Source organism: Diabrotica virgifera, chromosome 2 (genome assembly GCF_917563875.1).
Source record: "Diabrotica virgifera virgifera chromosome 2, PGI_DIABVI_V3a".
Lineage (NCBI taxonomy): Eukaryota > Metazoa > Arthropoda > Insecta > Coleoptera > Chrysomelidae > Diabrotica > Diabrotica virgifera.
In genome coordinates this window covers 158,560,159-158,584,117 of record NC_065444.1, presented here as the reverse complement: position 1 = coordinate 158,584,117, position 23,959 = coordinate 158,560,159, and the positions used below count along the sequence as shown (strand labels likewise).

Genomic DNA, 23,959 nt, shown 5'->3' with positions numbered 1-23,959 from the left:
GTCAAACGGTCCATAGGAAACTTTTTGGGAAATTCTAAATTATTGAATTCCTGGTTTCCTAATTATTTTACATTAAAAGTCATGAGAAACTATTTAGAGAGAACTGAAATCTCTATTAAAAATAATTGTTCTACGAATTAAACACATTAAGAATATTTTTACAAAATTTTGTAATATGTTTAATTCGTAGAACAATTTTAACAGTTGTTTTCAATACATATTTCAATCCTCTACAAATAGTTTCTTATGTATTTTGATGTAAAATAATTATTGAAGCAGAAATTCAACAGTTTAGAATTTTATATTGAGTTTCCTTTGGCCCGATTTCCAAGTCACCACCCGGTATATTTTTAAAACAAGCAAAAAATTGTTGAAAGATAAATATATAATTAAAATACAAAAACAAAACAAGTTGTGAGATATGTGCCAATAGCCCAATAAATGACCGTTTTGGAGTGTAATTTCCAGGAGCAACTCCGAATTGCATGAAAATTTGGATTTAGGTTCTACTTACTCTCCACTTCAAAGTTGAATTTGTGCCGTTGGTTGCTTTTACTTGGGGGGTAACATTTACCCCTTCTCGGGGGGTGAAAAATGCGTGTTTAAAATAAGGCCGGAAATGAAAAAAATGACTTATTTTAAGCACCTTTTGTTCTATAAAGTTTTTTACGTAAGTCAATACTTTTCGAGTTATTCGCGATTTAAAATGTTGATTTTTTGACAAATAAACTACGTTTTCAGACCGTTTTTCCCAAATAACTCAAAAAGTAAATATTTTATCGAAAAAAATATTTTTAGCAAACGTGTAGCCTATAAAAAAACGAAAAAATGGTGTACTAGTTAAGTCTACAAATTGAGTAGAAGTAAAGTTGTAGCTCATGAAAAATACGTTCTTATTCGTCTAATTCCAAATCGAATAATTCAACGCGAAATCACCGAAGAAAGAAGCTTTTTTCGGGAAAACCTTATCAACATTTTTAAAGTATTGAAAAAAAGCTTATTATTTGTTTTTTACAAAAGTTTACAGCATCAAAAATAAACGAGATACACTGAAAAAAAAGTTGGCCCCATTTTTTTTGGTGAAAAAAATCGTCAAAACCTCCCTCTATTTAGCACCCTAAATCAAATTAATCATTTGGCTTTATCATATCTTTTAACTGTATGTGTATTGTTTATAATCTGTAAGTTTGATTGGTTTGAAGTGCTTATTTTTGAAAACATTTGGTTTTATAGTAAAAAAAAAAAAATTTCTAAAATTTTTTTTAAAATTTCATTTTTTCAAAAATAGTCTTTGTTTGAATTTCGAACGAGACAGTCGATATTACCAGTTTGCTTATCTATAGTTAAATATAAATACAAAAATAAAAATCCAGTTTTTGTGGTGAAACAAATTAAACGATTGTTAATGGGACCCAAAAAGCGAAAATGGATTCCGCTTCGACGGCGATAAATCGGAATATTCTGCAATCTAACGAACCTATGCAATGCGACGCAATGGGTACTAGTCAGCAGCCAGTGGCGTACGCTCCAAAATACCAAATGTGCACTGATCAACAATTACAAGGTAATATGCAAATTTCTCAACCATTAAACACATCTTACTCTCAACCCTTAAAGCAACCCCAATATACTAACCCACCTTCCACCTCATTAAATCAAACCGAATGGAAAACAGTCGAAAACTCCAACAAAAGACATCGAACTAGTCCAGACAAAAGAATTGTAAAGCAAACAAAAATAAACGATTACTGGCTGAACTCGCCGACTACCACTTCTAACAGATTCGAGGCACTTAATAGCGAGTCAAAAGATGATGAAATAAATGACAATTAAAGCACAAGTGAAAAAGAGAAAATAACCAAACCGCCTCCAATATTTATTAAGGGGGTTAAACACATACCCCCACTTATCGAATTACTAAACCAAATTGCTGAAAATAATTACGAATTAAAAGTTCTTAGCTCCGATCAAGTTAAACTTCAGCCAAAATCTGCTGACTACTATAGTACAATAACAAAAGCCCTATCGGAAAAAAAGACAGAGTTTCATACTTATCAAATAAAAAACGAGCGCAGTTTCAGGGTTGTTCTTAAGAACATGCATTACTCGATGGACAAAAATCTTATAAAAAAGGAAATAGAAGAGAAAGGCCACACTGTTAGAAACATTTGGAACATCAAACACCCTAAAACTAAAGATCAGCTATCACTATTTTTCGTCGACTTGGAACCTTCTGATAATAATAGAAATATATATGACATTGAGTTCCTATTAAACCATAAGATTAAAATTGAACCACCATACCAGAAAAGAGAGATACCACAATGTTCTAGATGTCAACGATACGGACATACCAAATCATACTGCCACCTTAGACCACGATGTGTAAAGTGCACAGGGGATCATGCAACAGAGCAATGCACTAATAAAGAAAGAAGTGCCAACGTCAAGTGTGTACTCTGCGAGGGAGACCACCCAGCAAACTACAAAGGTTGCAGGGTATACAAGGAGCTACAAACGAAAAAATTCCCAACGATTAGACCCAGGCCTAGCATGCCAATTAATCATGCACAACATGTCCAAGCAGGAGTTACCTACGCCCAAATCGTTAATAACTCACAACAAATTACGAATAGTAATACAAACCAAACAGAAGTAATTACTACCAATACTCCCGCCTCAAATGACATGGCTGAACTAAAGAATATGTTAAAAGTCCTGATGGAACAAATGGGTACACTGTTAAACCTTCTCACCACCGTCGTCACTAAATTAACAAAATGATCAAATTCTTGAAAATAGCTATTTGGAATGCCAACGGGCTAACAAATCATGCTCAAGAAGTTAAAGCTTTTATACTAATACACAACATCGACATAATGTTAATATCTGAAACACACTTTACAAATAGAAGCTATCTGAGAATTCCCAACTATGCAATATATAACACCAAACATCCAGATGGCACTGCACATGGAGGGACTGCAATCATAATTAAGTCATCTATAAAACACCACGAGTTAAATAAGTTTAAAAGAGACTATATACAAGCAACAAGTATTAGCATAGAAGACTGGAACGGTCCTTTAACAGTAACTGCAATATATAGTCCACCACGACATACTATAGCCAAAAATCAATACCAAGAATTCTTCAACACACTTGGAAACAGGTTTCTAGCAGGCGGCGATTATAACGCAAAACACACTCACTGGGGATCCAGGCTAATAACTCCGAAAGGTAGGCAATTATACATGGCAATGGAAACCAACAACCTTAAATACATATCTACTGGCGAACCCACATACTGGCCCACAGACACAAACAAAATTCCAGATTTGGTTGATTTCTGTGTGACTAAAGGAATACCACTTGAATCCCAGACAGCACAATCTTGTTTCGATCTTTCATCCGACCACTCTCCTGTCTTGGTCATGATATCTACGAATATCCTCGAAACACAACCTCCACCATATCTAAGTAGTAAATATACCAATTGGATTAAATTCCGGGCTATCCTTGATGAGAGACTGGACCTAAACATCCCACTAAAATCGGATGGCGAAATTGACGAAGCAGTAAATCAATTAAGTAGGATAATTCAGGAAGCTGGCTGGCAGTCAACACCTAAACAACCAAGAACAATCATACACAAAGATTTACCCAACGAAATAAAAGAAAAAATCGCAGAAAAAAGAAGACTAAGGAAAGTATGGCAAAGAACCCGTGCACCCCAGGATAAAAATAGATTAAACCAAGCTACAGCGCGACTAAAAACTTTGTTAAACAACAATAAAAACAACGACATAAAACGATATCTACAAAATCTATCTGCTACGGAAACCTCCGAATACTCGCTATGGAAGGCAACACGAAAGATTAACAGACCACAACTCTCTAATCCGCCTATCCGGGCCAGTAACGGACGATGGGCTAAAAGTAACAACGAAAAAGCTACAGTCTTTGCCAAATACCTGGAGGAAGTGTTCCAACCACATGCCCAAAACAACAACTCTGATGCAGAAGATAATATTCAATTGTATTTAGAATATCCATACCAACTAGAAGCACCGTTGGAGAAATTCACAGCCAAACAAGTTTTCAACAAAATCCAAACAGATATGAATCCGAAAAAGTCCCCAGGGTTCGACTTAATCACTGCAAGAATTTTAAAAGAACTTCCCAAGAAAGGCGTGCAATATTTGACACAGATTTTTAACGCAATCTTAAGAACTGGTTACTATCCCCTTTTGTGGAAAGTGGCACAAATCATCTTAATACCCAAACCAGGCAAGCCTGTAGAAGAAGTTAAGTCCTATAGACCTATCAGTCTACTTTCAGTGATGTCAAAGGTTTTTGAAAAACTCTTACTAGACAGATTACAGCCAATCCTCGTGGAAAAGCAGCTAATACCCAACCACCAGTTTGGATTTAGACAACAACATGCTACCACCGAGCAAATTCATCGAGTCTGCAATTCCATAAACAAAGCCTTAGAAGAGAAGCAATACTGCTCTGCAGCCTTTTTGGATGTCTCGCAGGCTTTTGATAAAGTCTGGCACACTGGCTTGCTATACAAAATAAGAAAAGTCCTTCCTCTCAACTACTTTCTAATCCTCAAGTCCTATCTCTCCGACCGCCATTTCCTTGTAAAAGTTAAAGATCAGTGCACTAACTTATATCCAATCAACGCTGGAGTACCTCAGGGTAGTGTCCTTGGACCAGTTCTCTACCTACTCTACACAGCAGATCTTCCTACAAGCCAAAACATCATCACAGCCACATATGCAGATGACACAGCAATCATTGCAGCTCACTCAAACCCGTACATCGCCTCGCAACTGCTCCAGACAAATCTCGACAGTATAAATATCTGGTTACAAACATGGCGAATTAAAGTAAACGAAAGCAAGTCAGTACATATAACGTTCACTAATCGAAAAGATACGTGCCCAACCGTCTCAATAAATAATCAAGTACTACAACAAAAGAATGACGTAAAATACCTAGGTATGCACTTGGACCGCAGATTAACGTGGAAGAAACACATATTCACGAAAAGAAAACAGTTGGGTCTGAAACTCAATAAAATGTACTGGCTGATAGGAAAAAGGTCACAACTGAGTTTGTACAATAAAATTTTAGTATACAAGGCAGTGATTAAGCCAATATGGAGCTATGGTATCCAACTGTGGGGATCTGCGTCGAGATCCAATATCGACATCCTGGAGAGATTCCAATCGAAAACCTTGCGCATTATCACAAATGCACCGTGGTACATGCCCAATGAACACATCAATCGTGATCTCCAAATGAAGACTGTCAAAGAAGAAATTGCCAGTTACGCCCAAAAATACGACATCCGACTACAAAACCACCCCAACAGGCTAGCGAAGAACCTAATGAGACCCCAGGCAAACAGAAGGCTAAAGCGCCACACTCCAAGCGATCTACGAACAAGATTTTAAATTTTAAATTTTCAAAAATATTTTATTTATTATAGAGTTTTATTTATAGGGTTTTATTTATTAGTCACAAATAATTTTGTTAAGTACTAAAATTATGATTTTATAGGTTATTGTCACTGGACAGTCTCCTGCAAGTCTCTTTTAATTGTTAAACAATTTACTTATTGTAATCATTATTACAGATTGTAAATAAATGGGATGTTAAAAAAAAAAAAAAAAAAAAAAAAAAATTTTTTCAAAATAACTTAAAAAGGATTAGTGATAAGAAAAATCTAAAAGAGTAAAAAAATGTAGGTTTTGCTATTGTAAATATGCTAGTTTCATTTTGTTTCTCCGTAAGGCAAAAATTGGTTAAGATATGGCTATTCAAAATTTGCATACACTCGTGATTAGTGACCAATTCAAGCTTTCTCAATTATAACCCTTTCAAAAATAAACACTTTAAACCGGTGAGACTGACAGATCATATAAAAAATAGATAGGTAAATAAGTTGTTTGTAAAGCGGTAGCGATTTATTTCATTTGGGGAGCTAAACACGGCGAGATTTTCATGATTTTTTACAAAAAAAAAGAGGGCCAACTTTATTTTGAGCGCAACTTGCTTATTTCTAACGCTAAAATTTTTATTTACAATTAAAACAAAGCTTTTTATAAACACTTTAAAAAAGTTTAAATGGGTTTTTCCCGAAAAGTGCTTAATTTTTCGGTGATTTCACCTTGAAATATTCGATTTGGAATAAGAATAAGAACGAGTTTTTCATGAGCTACAACTTTGTTTTTATTTAATTGATAGACTTTACTGACACACCATTGTTTTGGGTTTTTATAAACTACACTTTTGCCACGAATATTTTTTTCGATAAAATATTTACTTTTTGAGTTATTTGCGAAAAACCGTCTGAAAACGTAGTTTTTTTGTCGAAAAATCAACATTTTCAATGGCAAATAACTCGAAAAGTATTGACTTACGTAAAAACTCTATAGAACAAAAGTTGCTTAAAATCAGTCAATTTATCCATTTCCGGTCTTATCTTGAACGTATGTTTTTTCATCTCCGAGAAGGGGTGACTGTCGTCCCCCAAGTAAAAGCAACCAACCGCACAATTTCAACTTTGAAGTGGAGGGTAAGTAGAACCTAAATCCAAATTTTCATGCAATTCAGAGTTGCCCCTGAAAATTACACGGTATCGCCGAATTTCCCGTTCATTTACTGGGCTACAAGTATTTTTTAAATAATTTTATAATATCTATATTAGACAAGGCGAAAACGGCAGGTTCGTTGGGAAAAATATTCCCATGATATTTTTTTGCATAATCACATTCGTGAGACATCCCGAATAAGGTTCAAGAAGTTGCCCACGTGAAAAGCGGTCCAAATTTTTTTTAACAATTTTTTAATCAAATTGCAAAATCAATATTTTTGGTCCGGACAATATGTTATTTGGACCATTATGGATAAAAAAGTCTCGTATAATTTTTCTCTAAAGTTGATCGTTTTTGAGTTATAAGCAATTTAAAATTGAAAAAAAAATGAAAAATGGTGATTTTCAAGGCTTAATAACTCGGTTAAAAGTTATTACTATGAAAGTCAGAAAGTGACTAAATCAAAGTTTCCCCCTACAAGATCCTGAAGAAATTTTTGTCATTACTTTATTACTAAGCTGTAATTTTTAAGTAATAATAATGAGCGCCATGCACGTGTTAGGCGGCCGTAAATGCTGAGTGCGAGAGAAATGCCATTCTAGCCCGATCAGGGAATGCAAAATTTTACGTAATTGGTATGTAAATTCGTTATGCTATGGCTGTTCAAAATTTGCCTAAACTCGTGATTAGTTACTCGTTCAAGCCATTTTAACTACAGCTTTTTCAAAAATAAGCACATTAAACCGATGAAACTTACAGATCATATAAATAATACATAAGCTAAGTAAGTTGTCAAGTGATAATGGTAAATTTTTTTTTGTGATTCTAACTAGGGGGTGATTTTCGCGACTTTTTTAACAAAAAATAAAAGGGACCAACAATATTTTGAGCGTAACTCAGTTACTTTTAATGTTAAAAGTTTTTTTAAAAAACAAAAGTAAACCTTTTTTTAAACACTTTAAAAAAGTTGAAATGAATTTTCCCCGAAGAGTGCTCCGTTTTTGGGTTATTTTACATTGAAATATTCGATTTGGAATTTGACGAAGAAGAACCTACTTTTCATTAGCTACAACTCTGCTTCTACTGGGTGTACAGACCTCATACATACACCATTTTTTTCAATTTTTTATAGGCTTTATTTTTACTAAGAATATTTTTTTCAATAAAATACTTACTTTTTGAGTTATCTCCGAAAAACCGTCCAAAAACATGTTTTTTTCTTGTTAAAAATGAAATAAATTTTGTTATAGAACAAAAGTTGTTTAGAATTAGTCATATTATCCAATTCCGGTCTTATTTTGAATGTATATTTTTCACCTTCGACAGGGGGTATCCCCTTCAATTTTTGTAAAATGTAGGGGATGTAGAATTGTAAACTTGTTCTTATACAGGGTGTCCCGAAAAGATTGGTCATAAATTATACCACAGATTCTGGGGTCAAAAATAGGTTGACTGAACCTCACTTACCTATATACAATAGTGCACACAAAAAAAGTTACAGCCCTTTGAAGTTACAAAATGAAAATCGATTTTTTTTCATATATCGAAAACTTTTAACGATTTTTTAATGAAAATGGACATGTGGCATTCTTATGGCAGTAACATCATAAAAAAAAAATAAAGTGCAATTTGTGTACCTCACCAAAATTTTATGGGGGTTTTGTTCCCTTAAACCCCCCCCCCAAACTTTTGTGTACGTTCCAACTAAATTATTATTGTGGCACCGTTAGTTAAACACGATATTTTTAAAACTTTTTTGCCTAAACTTTTTCGATAAGCCAGTGTTTATCGAGATATTTTGAATATTTGTCGAATCTACCACATATTTGTATACGGTTAAGTACGATTATAAAAACCTGTTAATAATCTGAAAATTTATTTATAATTTACATTCTTAGGTATATTTTGAAAAAGAAGCCAAATCTCGATAAAAGGGGACTTATCAAAAAAAGACTAAGGGGCAAAAAAGTTTTAAAAACACTGTGTTTAACTAACGGTAACACAATAATAGTTTAATTGTAATGTACACAAACATTTGGGGGGTTTAAAGGAACAAAACCCCCACAAAATTTTTATGTAAATATATTAAAAACGAAGCCGCATCTCGATAAAAACTGGCTTATCGAAAAAATACTAAGAGGCAAAAAAGTTTTAAAAACGTTGTGTTTAACTAATGGAATCACAATAATGAATTAATTGCAACGTACACAAAATTTGGGGGGGGGGTTAAGGGAACAAAACCCCCATAAAATTTTTATGGGGTGGACAAATTTCACTATAATTTTGTTTTAAGATGTTCCTATCATAAGAATGATACATGTCCATTTTCAATAAAAAATCTCTAATAGTTTTCGATATATTGGAAAAAATCGATTTTCATTTTGTAACTTCAAAGGGCTGTAATTTTTTTTATGAGCACATTTGTACTAAGGTAAGTTAGGTTCAATCGAACTATTTTTGACCCCAGAATGTGTGGTATAATTTATGACCAATCTTTTCGGGACACCCTGTATAATAATAGACAATTTTAACTACTTATTCCCAAATTTTCATCCTTCCTTTATTTTTTTTGAGGTCAGATTGTGCTTTGATCGGGCTATTCCGGTAGTCCAATTATTGTGCATCTTACTTGCACTCACATTTACAGCCGCGTCAATACGATCTAACCGCCCATTGTTATTAATTAAAAATAACAGCTTTGTAATAAATTTATACCACAGGTTTCTTCAGGATCATGTAGCGGAGGCTTTAAATTTTAATTTAGTCACTTTATAACTTTCATAATAATAATTTTTAATCGAGTTATTAAGTCTTAAAAAGGGTCATTTTCATGTTTTTCAAATTTTAAATTGCTTTTAACTCGAAAAAGATTAACTTTATAGAAAAATTATAAGAAACCTTTTTATCCAGAATGGTCCAAAAAACCTAAAAAAAATTGGTAAAAGCCAAAAATATTGATTTTTGCAATTTGATTAAAAAAAATTGTTTAAAAAAAATTGAACCAAAATTTTCACTTGGGCGACATCTTGAACCTTATACTGGGATGTCTCACGAATGTGATTATGCAAAATAATCTCATGGGAATATTTTTCCCAACGGACCCGCCGTTTTCGTCTGTCTATATATTTTTAGTTTTTTATTTAAATTCAACATAACCTCAATAATATGTCATTATTACGTTACACCAATAGTTCAGTCGTCAGAGACGAAAATGCCATGAGCCTCTAAACATCATACGAACAAGCTGAATTTTACTGAATATATCAAATTTTGGAAAGAAATATGCAAAAATGTATGCCACTTCTATCCCCGAGCCTCCACATAAAACCACCCCGTAATGGGGAAATGCAAAACAGTGATTAAACAATAATGTTATTAGTAGGGGAGGAAAGTATGCTAAATGTGCAATCACTCGAGCGCTTTGGAGACCTATTGGGTTGTGAAGAGTAGGTTCTAAAACCAAAAAAAGTTAAGTAAAGTTTTCCATTTTATTGGGACTTTCCAGTTTTAATTTAATTTTCCATCTCCAACAATGGTTTTTTACGATTATAGCGCGATTTGTCCATAATTCGAAAAAATGTTTCAAATAAAAGTTACTTATTTTTACGTAAGGAATCTGAATCTGCAATAAAAAATGGGGGCTCCTATTAAAAATTTTCAAGTAACCCCCCACCTAACCTCCATGGGAGGTCGTGTTTGGTGCCATTTGATTCGTAAAAGGAGATGGTTGTATAGTTTTTTTGCGGAATATAATATAGATTTCTTTACTAACTCAGTGGATGGGATCTGTAAATAAATATGAAAGATTGAATTTCTGGTGGAGTAAATAGGATTGGGCCTTGCTGGAAAGACATGAAGGTGTTTACGAAATAAACAAACCGTTTCTAGGATATATAAAGATGGAAGTGTTAAAATTCTGTGATTTCTGAAGTAACTTCTGCAATGTGTAGATCTTTTGAGGCCAAGCAGATATCTTATTGCTCTTTTTTGCAATTTAAAAATAACATCAAATTGAACAGCTGTACTAGAACCACAAAAAGGAAGACCATATCGAAGATGGGACTCGAAAAACGAAAAATATGTTATTTTAGAAGATGCTAAATTGAGTTCCCTTGAGACAGATCTTATTTCATAGCAAGCTGAGGTGAGTTTCTTACTTAACGAATCGATATGAAGGGACCATTTGAGGTTGCTCTCTAAAAAAATACCAAGAAATTTTACAGAATCAACGGTACTGATCTGGTTGTTATTAAGAGGCAACGGTTGAACAGCTCCTTTATACGATAATGCTACTGTTTTATCTATATTAAAAGAGAGTAAATTAGAGTCAGACCAGGTCTTTATCGTCAGTAGATCCGAAGTTATAGTTTCATGAAGAGATGCAATAGTTGAGTTGCTCCAAGTGATACTGGTATCATCAGAAAAAGGAAAAATTTCCCATGGATTTTTAAATTAGTGATGTCATTTATAAAGATAAGGAATAGAAGAGGACCCAATACTGAACCTTGCGTTACTCCACATACAATTATTTTTCAGACTAGAGTCAGTATCATTTGCTCTAACTAGTAGTTTCCTATTATTCAAGTAGGATTGGAACCAATTCAAAGAAATACCTCTAATTCCATAGAAATTTAGTTTTTTAATCAAGATGTCGTGATTTATACAATCAAAAGCTTTGGCATAGTCACAGAAAACAGTGGCAGTATAAAGATTATTGTTTAGTGCTTGATAAACCTCATGTGGTACTGAAAACATGGCATCAGTGTTACATTTATTAGTTAAAAAGCCGAACTGATTTTGAGATAAAATGTTGTTATCAACGATAAAGGAGTATTATCAAGGATAAAGGAGGGATAAGTCGAGTTTTAATGAGTCTCTCAATAATTTTAAAGAGTACCGGTAGTAAGGCAATAGGTCTATAGTTGCAGGCATTCTATTTTTCACCACCCTTATAAAGAGGAATAATAATGGCTGTCTTTAGGCACTCTGGAAACTTACCTTTTTCGAAGGCATTAATTAGTGAGACGAGGAGTTCCAACACATTTTCTGTGAGATTAGAGAAAATTTTTATAGATAGTCCATCAGTACTACAGGATGATTTGCTTTTAATACTATTGATTGTTTGGATCAGTTCAGAGTTATCGACTGGTTTTAAAAATAATGAATTCGAGACCTTTCTTGAATTAGGGAGATAGGAAATGGGATCCTGTTGCGGCAAAATAGTTGATGTTATTTTTTTACTCACATTAACGAAGTAATCGTTTAGACTTTCAGGATTTGGAAGGGAAAATGATTGAGCTGTGTGAGTTTTATTTAGAAGATCGTTTATTATAGACCAGGTTTATTTTCCAACACTTTTAGAGCTTCCCAGACCATTTTGATAATAGGCTTTTTTAGCTGATTTGACAAGTTTTAGATATGTTGTCCTGTACTTTGTGATATATTCAGTGACAGAAACATTGGTACTAAATTTCTTGATGTATAGAAGTGAACGCATATTCTTGGCTGATATGCGGATACTTTTAGTAACCCAAGGTTTCCGATGTTTTGGCTTAATAGGAATTAAAGGAAATGCCTTATTGAAGATGCATAGAAGCTTATCTAGAAAAACACTGAAATTATAGTCCACGTCTATAGAACGAATCTGCCACTCAGAAGTTAAGCATAAATTTTGGAATTTACGAAAATTCTGGGCGGAAAAAATCCTACCTAAGAGTCGGGTTTTTGAGGAGGGTTTGCTGAAGATGTTAAACTTCGTATACACTGCTTCGTGATCAGATAGTCCTGCATTAATAACTGTAGAGCAGACATCAAGGGGGTGAGAAATCTGAGACAATATAATCGATTATGGTAGATGTAGTTTTTGTAAACCTTGTAGGAGAATTAACGTGCATTGAGAGACCATACGATTCAAATAGGTTGACCAGGGAAACTTGGGTAGCACAAGCAGCAGCATAATTAATGTTAAAGTCACTGCATAGAATTTTTCTGCTTTTATGAGACAGGTCATCTAACAAATTTAGCAGGTTCTGAAAAAATAGTTCCACGGTAGAGTCAGGTGACCTATAAATGCAAATAATGTAAAGATTAATGTATTTTAAGCCAGTGCTCTGTAACGGCAACTATCGGGGGAAATCCTAATTCCTCCAGAAACAAAAATAATTCATCAGTTTTATTTCTTATAGAACGAATATTAATCAGGACCATGCCAAAGTTGTCATCACTAAAATAATTTAAGGTTTCTAGTCCCTCAGAACACGTCGTGCTGTTTAAAAATTTCGCTTTGGAGAGCCAGTGGAATAACAACTTCGGTGACATTCCCTTGACTTCTGTAGGTGTATAATTCTTTCCGAACTGAGATATGACCTATAAGCGGCAAGATCAGCTTCCACTTCAGCTGGACCAATTCCGTAGGCATGGTTAAATTCTAGAAGAACTTTTCGTAGTTCTTCGGTCTTAGCAGGTAGTCCTTCGGAAGCCAAAAAGAGTTTCACGCTGGTGTTGGCGTATAAATCATAAAATACAGAAGAAGGCTGGTCGTGTAGAAAAGCAAGATGTAGATTGCTTTTAAGATATCCGCTTCCCTTAGTCTTGCAAGAAGATATCGACTGTTGGAGTTATTAGTTAGCCTAACTCTTGGTGGTGTTAAAGGATCCAAATTTATGGATGGTTCCAGAGTATCTTTCTTAATAAAATTGATATGGGGACGGAAAGGCTCTTTGGATTTGCAAACTGTGATGGCCTGCTTGTCTGTAAATATATTTGTGTTTTCAACTTCATTTTTATTGTTGCTTGGAATGGTAATTGGATTTTCCAAGTTAACCGGGCTTCTGATGTATTTCGGATTTATACTTTGTTCAGATGAAGTCTTTGGATCAGAGTATGATGATTCTGTGGACCATTTAATCTTGACACCAGGTGGCCAAATTTTCTTATTAAATAATAAGTCTATAGACCTTTTAGATTTTATGCATATTTTGAATGAGGAACCACTTGCTGTGTTGGCGTCTTAAAGTAGGGCGTAACATCGAATATATTCCTTGATACCTAGCTTCTCTTTAATGTAGTGAACTATTTGAATAGGGGTTAAGTTGCTAATAACGACAACGTAACATTTATCTTCTGCAATTTTTGATTTTTTGACTGGACTAGCTTCGAAATGAGTGTCTTCAGTTCGTTGTCGAGATAATCCACAACAGTCGTATGTTCGTGGAATAGGGTATACATAAACTTTAAAGAGAGAATTTATTACTCGGGGGATTTTCGGCCAGCTGAACATGAACATGCCAACTGGTGCTCAGGATCACGGCTAAGGCACTTCATTTTCTGGAGTTTCAAGGATTTTCGGTCCTAAATGAATACAAACGGATTACTCAGGAGATTTCGTGATCACTGAACACGGATACGCCATCAGAATGGACCCCCAGAGCAGCTGGTGCTCTAGTTTACGGCTAAGGCACGTCATCTTCTGGAATTTCGAGGGGTCATTTTTTTATACCACCAAAGAACTCTTTTTACATAAATGTAGTGTTTTAAAGTCTTGAAATTCCAGAAGTTGATGTTCATTGCAATCACCCTGAACACTAGGTACTTCAAGGGTCTACTCTGATGTTATGTTCGTGTTGAGCAACCCCAAAAATTTGACTGCATCAATTAAGTAGAGGAAACCGTCGAAACTCCAGAAAGTGACATGCATCAGTAGTGACCCTGGGCACGAGGTGCTTCGGGGATCCGTTCTGATGACGTATTTTTGTTTATAGCGATCCCAAAAATACCACCGAGTAATTTCTTTGCATCAATTTAGTGCCGAAAACTCTCGAAACTCCAGAATATGACGTGCAATAGCAGTAACCCTGGGCTCTATGTGCTCAGGGGATAGATTCTGATGGCGTATTTATGTTCAGTGACCTCAAAACCCCTGGGTAACAAAATCTTCCCTTAATATTACTGATTTTGACATGTGTATGCGCTTTGGGGGCATTCTATGTACTTACTGTAAATGGAATTAGGCACTTACATCTATTTTTTATTGTAGACTTTTATCCTGACGTTATTTCGACCACGTATATAAGAATTTATTTATTTTTTCCTAAATTCCGTGATCTATTTAGGCTAAGCTTTAACATTTCGATTTTTTATCCTAAGTGTACATAATATGACTCAACCTCTTCAACATTTTCAACATCATCGGTAAATCTCAGGTAATTTAATTTTTCACTGTTTACGTATAACTGTCTATCACTCCTTTATTTTCTTATTATTAAGTTCAAAATTCATCTTTTGGGGCTAAGGCTATAATAGTCTAAGAGCTAGTGAACCCTCCTACTAACGGTCTTCCTGAAAGGCTAGAAATTTGTATAGTGATAATATAATTCATAGCACACCAAGGCTAAAAACCATGACCTGGCAGGCATCAGCCCTGCACGTGTATCTTACCAGGTGAATCGAAAAGTGTATATTTTAGGGGATAAATAAACTTTCTCGTGTAAAGTTTAAATTTAAGTATGTGTTTGAGTAAGTCATTTAGAAGAAATATGTACAATGACAGGCGATTCTGAACAGCACAAGACCTTGCCAGGCGAGGGGAAAGATTAGGGGTTTTTCCTAAAATTATTTTTTTTGCATCAAACAAAGTTTTTTTAGGTTTTTTGAATCATTCCAAGCAGAAAAGGTGTTTAGTGACTATTCTCTTAGATTAACAGTTTTTGTTATATAAGTGATTAAAAATTTTGAAAATTGCGAAATCGGCCATTTTTAACCCTAAATCGGACATTTAACTAAAAATTTCAATGTTGCCAAGGTAGGTAGATATTCTTTAAACATTGATTGATGAAATCCCGAAGAGTTTTTTGCAATACAATATCGAAAACCCCTTTGTTTTTTAATTGCTTATCAAGCGGGCGCGACACTGTAGTATGAGTGAGGAAGTTTGAGTTTGCATAAATTCATTATCTCGAGAATGGGCAAATTTGAAGAGAAATCCTCAGACACGTCGATTTTTATTTTTAAATTAGGCTTTTTGTCATATATATAATAATAGTGACATCCATCTGGACGTGACGACGTAATCGATGATTTTTTTAAATGAGAGTAGGGATTGTGTGATAGCTCATTTGATAGGTTATTTAATTCTCTATTATCCGGATGTACAAAAAATTTTTTCTTCCTTTTGTCTAAATTAATTTAATAAAAAAATTTTTTGTACACCCTGTATAAATAATTATGTTAATGTACATATATTACTGAATAGAGAAGTAAATAACTTTTCAAATGAGCTATCACACAACCCCTACTCTCATTTAAAAAAATCATCGATTACGTCATCACGCCCAGATGGATGACGTCATTAGTATTATATATGCCAAAATGTCCTAATTTAAGAATAAAAATCGACCTGTCTGAGTATTTCTGTTCAAATGTGCCCTTTCTCGAGATAATGAATTTATGCAAACTCAAACGTCCTCACTTAAAATACAGTGTCGCGTCCGCTTGATTAGCAATTAAAAAACAGAGGGGTTTTCGATATTGTATTGCAAAAAACTCTTCGGGATTTCATTAATCAATGTTTAAAGAATATCTACCTATCTTGGCAATATTAAAATTTTTAGTTAAATGTCCGATTTAGGGTTAAAAATGGCCGATTTCGCAATTTTCAAAATTTTTAATCGCTTATATGTATAACAAAAACTATTAATCTAAGAGAAAAGTCACTAAAGACCTTTTCTGCTTGGAATGATTCAAAAAACCTTAAAAACTTTGTTCTATGCAAAAAAAAATAATTTTAGGAAAACCCCTAATCTTTCCCCTCGCCTGGCAAGGTTTTGTGCTGTTCAGAATCGCCTGTCATTGTACACATTTCTTCTAAATGACCTACTCCAGTGGCGGCTCGTATCACTTTAAGTAGGTAGTGCCAGAATTCGGGCAGCTGCCTAAATTTTTAGTGACAGATTCACGATATTGCCAAGAAAGGTATAAAATAGAAATTTAAAAAAATAGATACGGATACTTTTACATTATGTAGGTATATACCATTTCTGGGGTGTCAAGAAATTTAAACATTTAAAATGCATTCGGTGATTGATTTGACATCATGTCCGTCCAACAAGTAAAATCTCCAAAACCTCTCAACTTATCGCCCTTTACACAAATATCGGAAAACTATAACTAACTGAAATTCACCAGCGACGCGACGTCTGTCGTTTCATCGGCAATCACTGCAACACAAAGGTAATTTTCAATTTCTTTCCTTACTTCCTCGTGATAAACTTCTAAGATGCACTGAAGGAATTCATTTTGTGTTGTTTTGAGGTACATGCTTTTAAAGATTTGGAACTTTGAATATGAACCTAAGTCTTTGTCTAATTCGGCTAACATTGAACAGTTCCATAAATATGCCTCTATTTTCTGAATTTTCCTTTTCGTCGTGGTTTCTGAAAACTAACTCGAAAGCTCCACAAAACTATATAGATATAATTTTTAATTTGAAGAGTACAGGGGAAAAACAAGGAATGTCACTTTTTCATGAATTTTGGCTTTTCTCGCTATGTGGTAGCAAAAACTGAGTACTATCGACTAGGCTATCGATTCAGAACAATAACCAGAAAGATCACTCTATATAAATTTTTTAATAATTTGTATCCAGGCAAAGGACCAGGATTGTCCGCACGCCACTGGAAAAAAATAAGGAATGTTAGCAGTTTTTTGGTGCATTACTAAATTAATAACTTAATATAGATTAATATTATATTAAGATTATAGACCAATAATTGCTAGAATTCTGCTAAGAATCTCTTAAGTAGTTTTTAGATATCATAAGAATTAAACCTTTATTGGTGTTTATCTCAATATGTATAAAATGTGACATTCCTTGTTTTTCCCCTGTACTCTTCATTTGATTCAAAACATATCGATTCTTTATCCACTTCTTGTTCATTGTGTTTAATTAGACTTCACGATAAGCTGAATTTAACTCGGGTTTTATTAAAAATTAAAAATTTTTAAATTACTTAAAAATAAAATAGTTTATAATAAAAACTTTAATCATTAAAAATGTAATAATTATAAATACAAAAACGAGCGAGCGAGCGCTTAAAGAAACTCGAAAATATAATGTACTACCCTGTACGAGAATTTTTTGCATCTACGATCCACTATTCACTATGATCATAGTAAAAAATATTAGGTCTACCTTGTCGAGCCAGGCACGAAGAGTCTAATTTAAACTTGTATTAAAAGTGCAATATAGCTCGATCTCTGTCACTTACATAGAATACCCCTAAAATCTTTCTCTTTTCAGGCGTGAGCCTGAACCTGAACCTTTCTCTTTTCCGAGCCTCTTTTGGCGTGATGCGATCATCCCGTCCGCTGTGAGTGGAGACTGTGGCGAGGGTTGTACTACACTGCACAGTTGCCAGATTTTATATAATTTATAAAGAGAAAAGAAATACGCACAAAAAATGAACGGGCATTAAAACGGTTTAAAGATAAAAAAATATGTTTCTGCATAAAAATAAGGTAGTGCCATGGCTCCATGGCACTACCTCACCGGCCGCCACTGACCTACTCAAACACATACTTAAATTTAAACCTTACAGGAGAAAGTTTATTTTACCCCTAAACTATGCACTTTTAGATTCACCTGGTAGATACACGTGCACGGCTGATGCCTGCCAGGTCATGGTTTTTAGCCTTGGTGTGCTATGAATTATCACTATACAAATTTCTAGCCTTACTAGAAGACTGTTAGTCGGAGGGTTCACTAGCTCTTAGACTATAAATAATATACATAAGTATTATGTCTATTATTAATTCGATTATCTTTTAGGCTCGACGACAGCTGGCCTCGAGCGGCTGTCTTTCAGACCAAGAATCTCTAGCATCACTGCCACGACATAACATTAATGGCGGAGCTTTAACTCCTGGATCGGGAGGTCTACTTTCGGGACACCATGGGCTAGGCCAACTTCCTGGGGACAGAGGAAGTTGTAGCGCTGACTCTGGTGTACGAGTGAGTTCAGATAGAGAAAGCGGAGCAACTTCTGTAGCTGGAAACTTGTCCGATTCGACAACAGATGGAACACCAACCATAACCCTTGGTGAAGGACATAAGGATATGGATTCAGTATCGCTGATTTCTTCTGTACCTCCTCCACATATGTACCAATGTAAGTAATACAATTTCTTCAATATATATTTATATCACAGATTTTTCGTTACATAATTATTATAACTTGACTGCTGATAGTACGGGATCCGAATTTAGGTCGACCTTCACCTATCTGCTTTTCAGATGAAACAATTTTTTTTATTAAATTTCATACATAGACAAATATGACTCGCATGGGTTTCCTATCGAAATCTTGTCATCATCAGTGGCGTTACGGCTCTTTATGAGCCAAAGCCTTCTTCAGAACAATCCTCCATTCGCCCCTGTCTCTGTCAACTCTTTTCAATGCTCTAATTCAAATAAATTGTCAAAATCTTGTCATAGCTATCCTTAAGGGGGGCGTAGGGTTTGAAATTAACATTTCAATCACATTTCTGTGTGGATTTTCTTGAAAGTATGGTAAAATTATTATTTTATACATCTCATGGAATATTCAAAAAAAAATCAATGAAAAATACAGTAAAATAAACTAACGGTTTATGGTTAGGTTAGAAACCTTATGGGAAATGGCTCTCTGTTAAATGCTCTGAAACTTTGGATTCTGGTAGTCCTTGATATGTTAAACAAAGTACTCAAGGGGCGCGTAGCTCCAAAAAATCATGGTTTTAAGATATAAGCCTCTGAAGTTATAGGTACAGTGAGAACGTTTTAATTGGAATAAAGCTAGGGGTGTAAAGCTAGTTCGCGTCCGTAGTAGAATACTACACGTGCACCCTGGGTAATGCTAAATGAACTAGCACAATAGGCAGCCAGACAATCTAGAATCTCTAGATCTCCTGGCAATGAACACATTAAAATAATTAAAATAATAAGATATGCCTCCAACCAACAACTTAAAGGGACCTTCTCAGGACCAAGCAACAAAACGACTCGGACCAAGCGTCCGAATATGCCATTTAAATATAGAAGGTATTAGTAGAAGTAAATGTGAGTACTTTCAAAAGGTACTCATTGAAAATAATATCGACGTAGTCGCAATTCAGGAAACCCATGTAGAAAACGAGGAACAAATTCTCGCTAGAGGAAGAATTCATGGTTACGATTTACTGGGTGCAACTTACCATCCAGCTTATGGAGTAGCAACCTATGTACGAAACAAAATAGAAAATGCACACATATGTTCTACATCAGACATAAATAACATTCATACGGTTACCATACAAATTGGCGAAATTACTGTCAGCAATATTTATAAACCACCGGCAGTCCTGTGGCCTCCGCATGTTATTCACGCCCACCCACACCCCTCAGTGTATGTTGGAGATTTTAACAGCCATCACGAACTCTGGAAGTATAGACAAAGTGATCAAAACGGCGAGGCTTTGATAAATTGGAGCGAAGGGGCTGGCACGTATTTAGTCTTTGACGCTAAAGATAGGGGAACTTTTCGATCTGCAGCCTGGAGGCGAGAATACAACCCAGACCTATCCTTTGTCTCCACAAACGAAAACAATCAACCCCTGGCAGCTTCACGTACAGTGCTCCCAGATTTTCCACATAGCCAACATAGACCAGTTGTAATAGAAGTTGGCATCAAAATACCAATAATAACATCTTTCCCTCGACCTAGGTGGAACTTTAAAAAAGCAGACTGGGCGACTTTTACTGCGAGATTGGACAAATGTCTCGGATGGATAACCCCAACACGTACAAACTATATGAGGTTTGTTGGCGCAGTTATATCTACAGCGAAGAAAACTATACCCAGAGGATATCGTAGAGATTATGTCCCAGGATGGGATGAAAAATGCGAAAAATTGTATCAAGAATACAACGAAAGCCAAGACCGAGAAATTGCGGACGAACTGCTGCACAGTTTGGATGCAGCCAGACGGCAAAAATGGATGGAAACTGTGGAAAAACTAGACTTTAGTAAATCAAGCAGAAAAGCGTGGTCCTTACTTAGAAAACTTGGTAGTAGCAGACACTCAACTAGAGACAAAGTACCAATAGTTCCCAACAGAGTGGCCTCCCACATTGTAGCAAACTCAAGGGCACCTAGAGATCGTGACCACACCACCAAAGTAAAACAAGACCTAAAAATATTAAAGTCTGCATGCCCGCCTACATCTGAATACTCTGACGAGTTTACTCCAGAAGAAATTACCTCAGCAATATCAGAAATTAAATCTTGAAAGGCACCCGGCTCCGATAAAATACATCCAGAATTTTTACTCCATTGTGGCAAATATGCTAGGAAATGGCTGGCTGATTTCTACACAGATATATTAAAATCAGGAGAAATCCCCCATTTCCTTAAAAAGGCCTCCATTATAGCCATATTGAAACCAGGAAAAGCAAATGATCAACCCCAAAACTACCGACCGATTGCACTGCTGAGCTGTGTCTATAAACTGTTGGAACGCTTAATCCACAACAGAATTAGTAACACCATATTGGGGGTGATACCTATTGAGCAAGCAGGGTTCAGACCTAACCGCAGCTGCACAGATCAGATCCTATCCCTAACAACACATATCGAAGCAGGTTTTCAAAGAAAGCAAAAAACATCCGTTGCTTTCATTGACCTATCAGCTGCATACGACACCGTCTGGAGACAAGGACTAATCTGCAAACTGATCCGTGCCATCCCGTGCCAAAAGGTAACCAAACTCATTGATAGCATGCTCACCGACAGACCTTTTCACGTCACAATGGGCAACTTAAGAAGTGTCCAAATGAAGCTCAGCAATGGACTGCCACAGGGATCTGTTTTGGCACCCTTACTCTTTAATTTATACATCGCGGACCTACCTAGGACAACTTCGCAGAAATTTGGGTACGCTGACGATTGGGCCATTGCAGCAAGACATAATAACATGAATGTTACAGAGACAATACTGACGGATGACCTTGCTGTTATGGGTGAATATTTTCGCAAATGGAGGCTACGGCCAAATGCAACAAAAACTGAAGTGTGCTGTTTCCATCTTAATAATGCCCAAGCCAACAAAAAACTCTCCGTTCACTTTGAAAACAGACTACTCGCTCATAACTCAACACCAAAATATCTTGAAGTGACTCTTGACAGAACCTTAAGTTTTAAGGAACACCTACAAAGAACGGCAGAAAAACTGAAGACGCGAAATAATATAATCCAAAAGCTATGTGGCACCACATGGGGGTCCTCAGCCTCCGTACTCAGATCATCCGCTCTCGGACTCGTATACTCGGCGGCTGAATATGCTTCGCCGGTATGGCTCAATAGCAAACACACGAAGATCATTGACACCCAATTAAACCAGACAATGCGAATGATCTCAGGTACAATTCGACCAACACCGAACTATTGGCTTCCCATTCTGAGTCACATTCCACCGCCTAAACTAAGAAGAAGTCATTCTCTTCTCAGAGAATATCGAAAAATCGAGGCTAACCATCAACTACCCATCCACCATGATAAGCTTGATATAGAAATGAAAAGACTGCGCTCCAGATATCCCCCATTGTTAAGGGCCACCTCCCTACATCAGGAACATTTCGACCTCACCAACGCTTGGAGAAGACAATGGGAGAGCGACTCACCACAGGAATCACACCAAATGGCCTGTATCGATCAGAAACCGCCAGGCTTTGAACTGCCCCGCAATACATGGACGGCGCTGAACAGAATAAGGACAGGGACCGGTAGATGTGCTGACAGCTTGCATAGATGGGGAAAGGCCCTTACTCCTGAGTGTGATTGTGGTGCGCAACGGCAGACCATCCGCCATATTATTGAGGAATGCCCCCGAAGGCGATACCCTGGAGTTTTCGATGAGTTCCTGAATGCGACCGAAAATGTTTTACAGTATATTAATACATTAGATGTTCGTTTGTGATACTTCATGTAGTGTTTTATATACTTTTTTTTTAAAATTATGTGTTCTTGTTGTATCTATGCCATACGATAATAAAAAAAAAAAAAAAAAAAAAAAAAAAAAATTGGAATAAATTCATTTTCTCGACTCTGGAGATAAATTACGAATCAGGTCGATTTTTATTTTTAAATTATAATTTTTTGGCATAATATGTAACATACTGGTGACGTCATCCATCTGGGCGTGATGACGCATGGGATGTTTTTTTTTAATAAGAATAGAGATCGTGTGATAGCTTATTGGAAAGGGTATACAATTCTATATTTATTAATATAAACACTAACATAATTATTTATAGAGGGTGCCCAAAAATTTTTTGAATTAAATTAATTGAGACAAAAAGAATAATGTATATAATTTATTTAATTCGAAATACATTTTACTGCTGTCAGAAAACAGAAAAAATGTTAATTTGAATAATAAACATTGCTTTTCGCTTAAATTAAATGTTCAAACTGCTAAGAGGCAGGTGGGTGGCAGGTTTAATATTGAATTTAAGCGAAAAACAATATTTATTTATCAAATAAACATTTTTTCCTGTTTTCAGACAACAGTAAAATGTATATCGAATTAAATAAATTTTCTTATTAATTCTTCTTCTTATTATTAAACATTCTTCTTATTAATATAATTAAAAAAAAATTTACACCCTGTATAAATAATTATGTTAATGTATTAGTGAATAGAGAATTGAATAGCCTTTCAAATGAGCTATCACGCGATCCCTATTCTTGTTTACAACAATCATCCAATGCGTCATCATGCCCAGATGGATGACGTCACTAGTAAGATATATGCCAAAAAAATTATAACTTAAAAATCAAAATCGACCTGATTCGTAATTTATCTCCAGAGTCTCCCATTCTCGAGAAAATGAATTTATTCCAACTCAAACGTCCTCACTGTACCTGTAACTTCAGAGGGTTATACTGCCGTGCTAAGCCCAAAGGCGGTAAATGATTTTTTATCGAAAATGAGATTGTTGTATTTCTACGTAGATTATAGGTATTTAGAATATTTTTACCAAGTCCTTAGAGTTGTATAACTATTATAATGGGTATCTAGAATATATTTACAAAGTCTTTGGAGTTGTAGAAGCATTATAATATAATGAAACCTACCTAGAAATACAAAAATGTCATTTTCGATAAAAAATCATTTACCGCCTTTGGGCTTAGCACGACAGTATATCTTAGAACCATGAGTTTTTGGAACTACGCGCCCATTGAGTCTTTTGTTCTACAAATCAAGAACTACCAGAACCCAAAGTTTCAGAGCATTTGACAGAGAGCCGTTTCCCATAAGGTATCTGCAGGGTCCTT

The 23,959-nt window shown here is 35.3% G+C and overlaps 1 protein-coding gene across 6 annotated transcripts in view; it reads left to right on the top strand.

Moving 5' to 3' along the window:
* The window catches only part of LOC114330643 (kazrin), a 490,500-nt gene that overhangs the window by 342,762 nt on the left and 123,779 nt on the right, over positions 1-23,959 (top strand). For all 6 annotated transcript variants that reach the window (XM_028280046.2, XM_028280051.2, XM_028280047.2 and 3 more), the window contains one exon: positions 18,436-18,775. In XM_028280046.2, the coding sequence (XP_028135847.1) occupies positions 18,436-18,775 (340 nt within the window). The remainder of the gene's footprint in view (positions 1-18,435; positions 18,776-23,959) is intronic.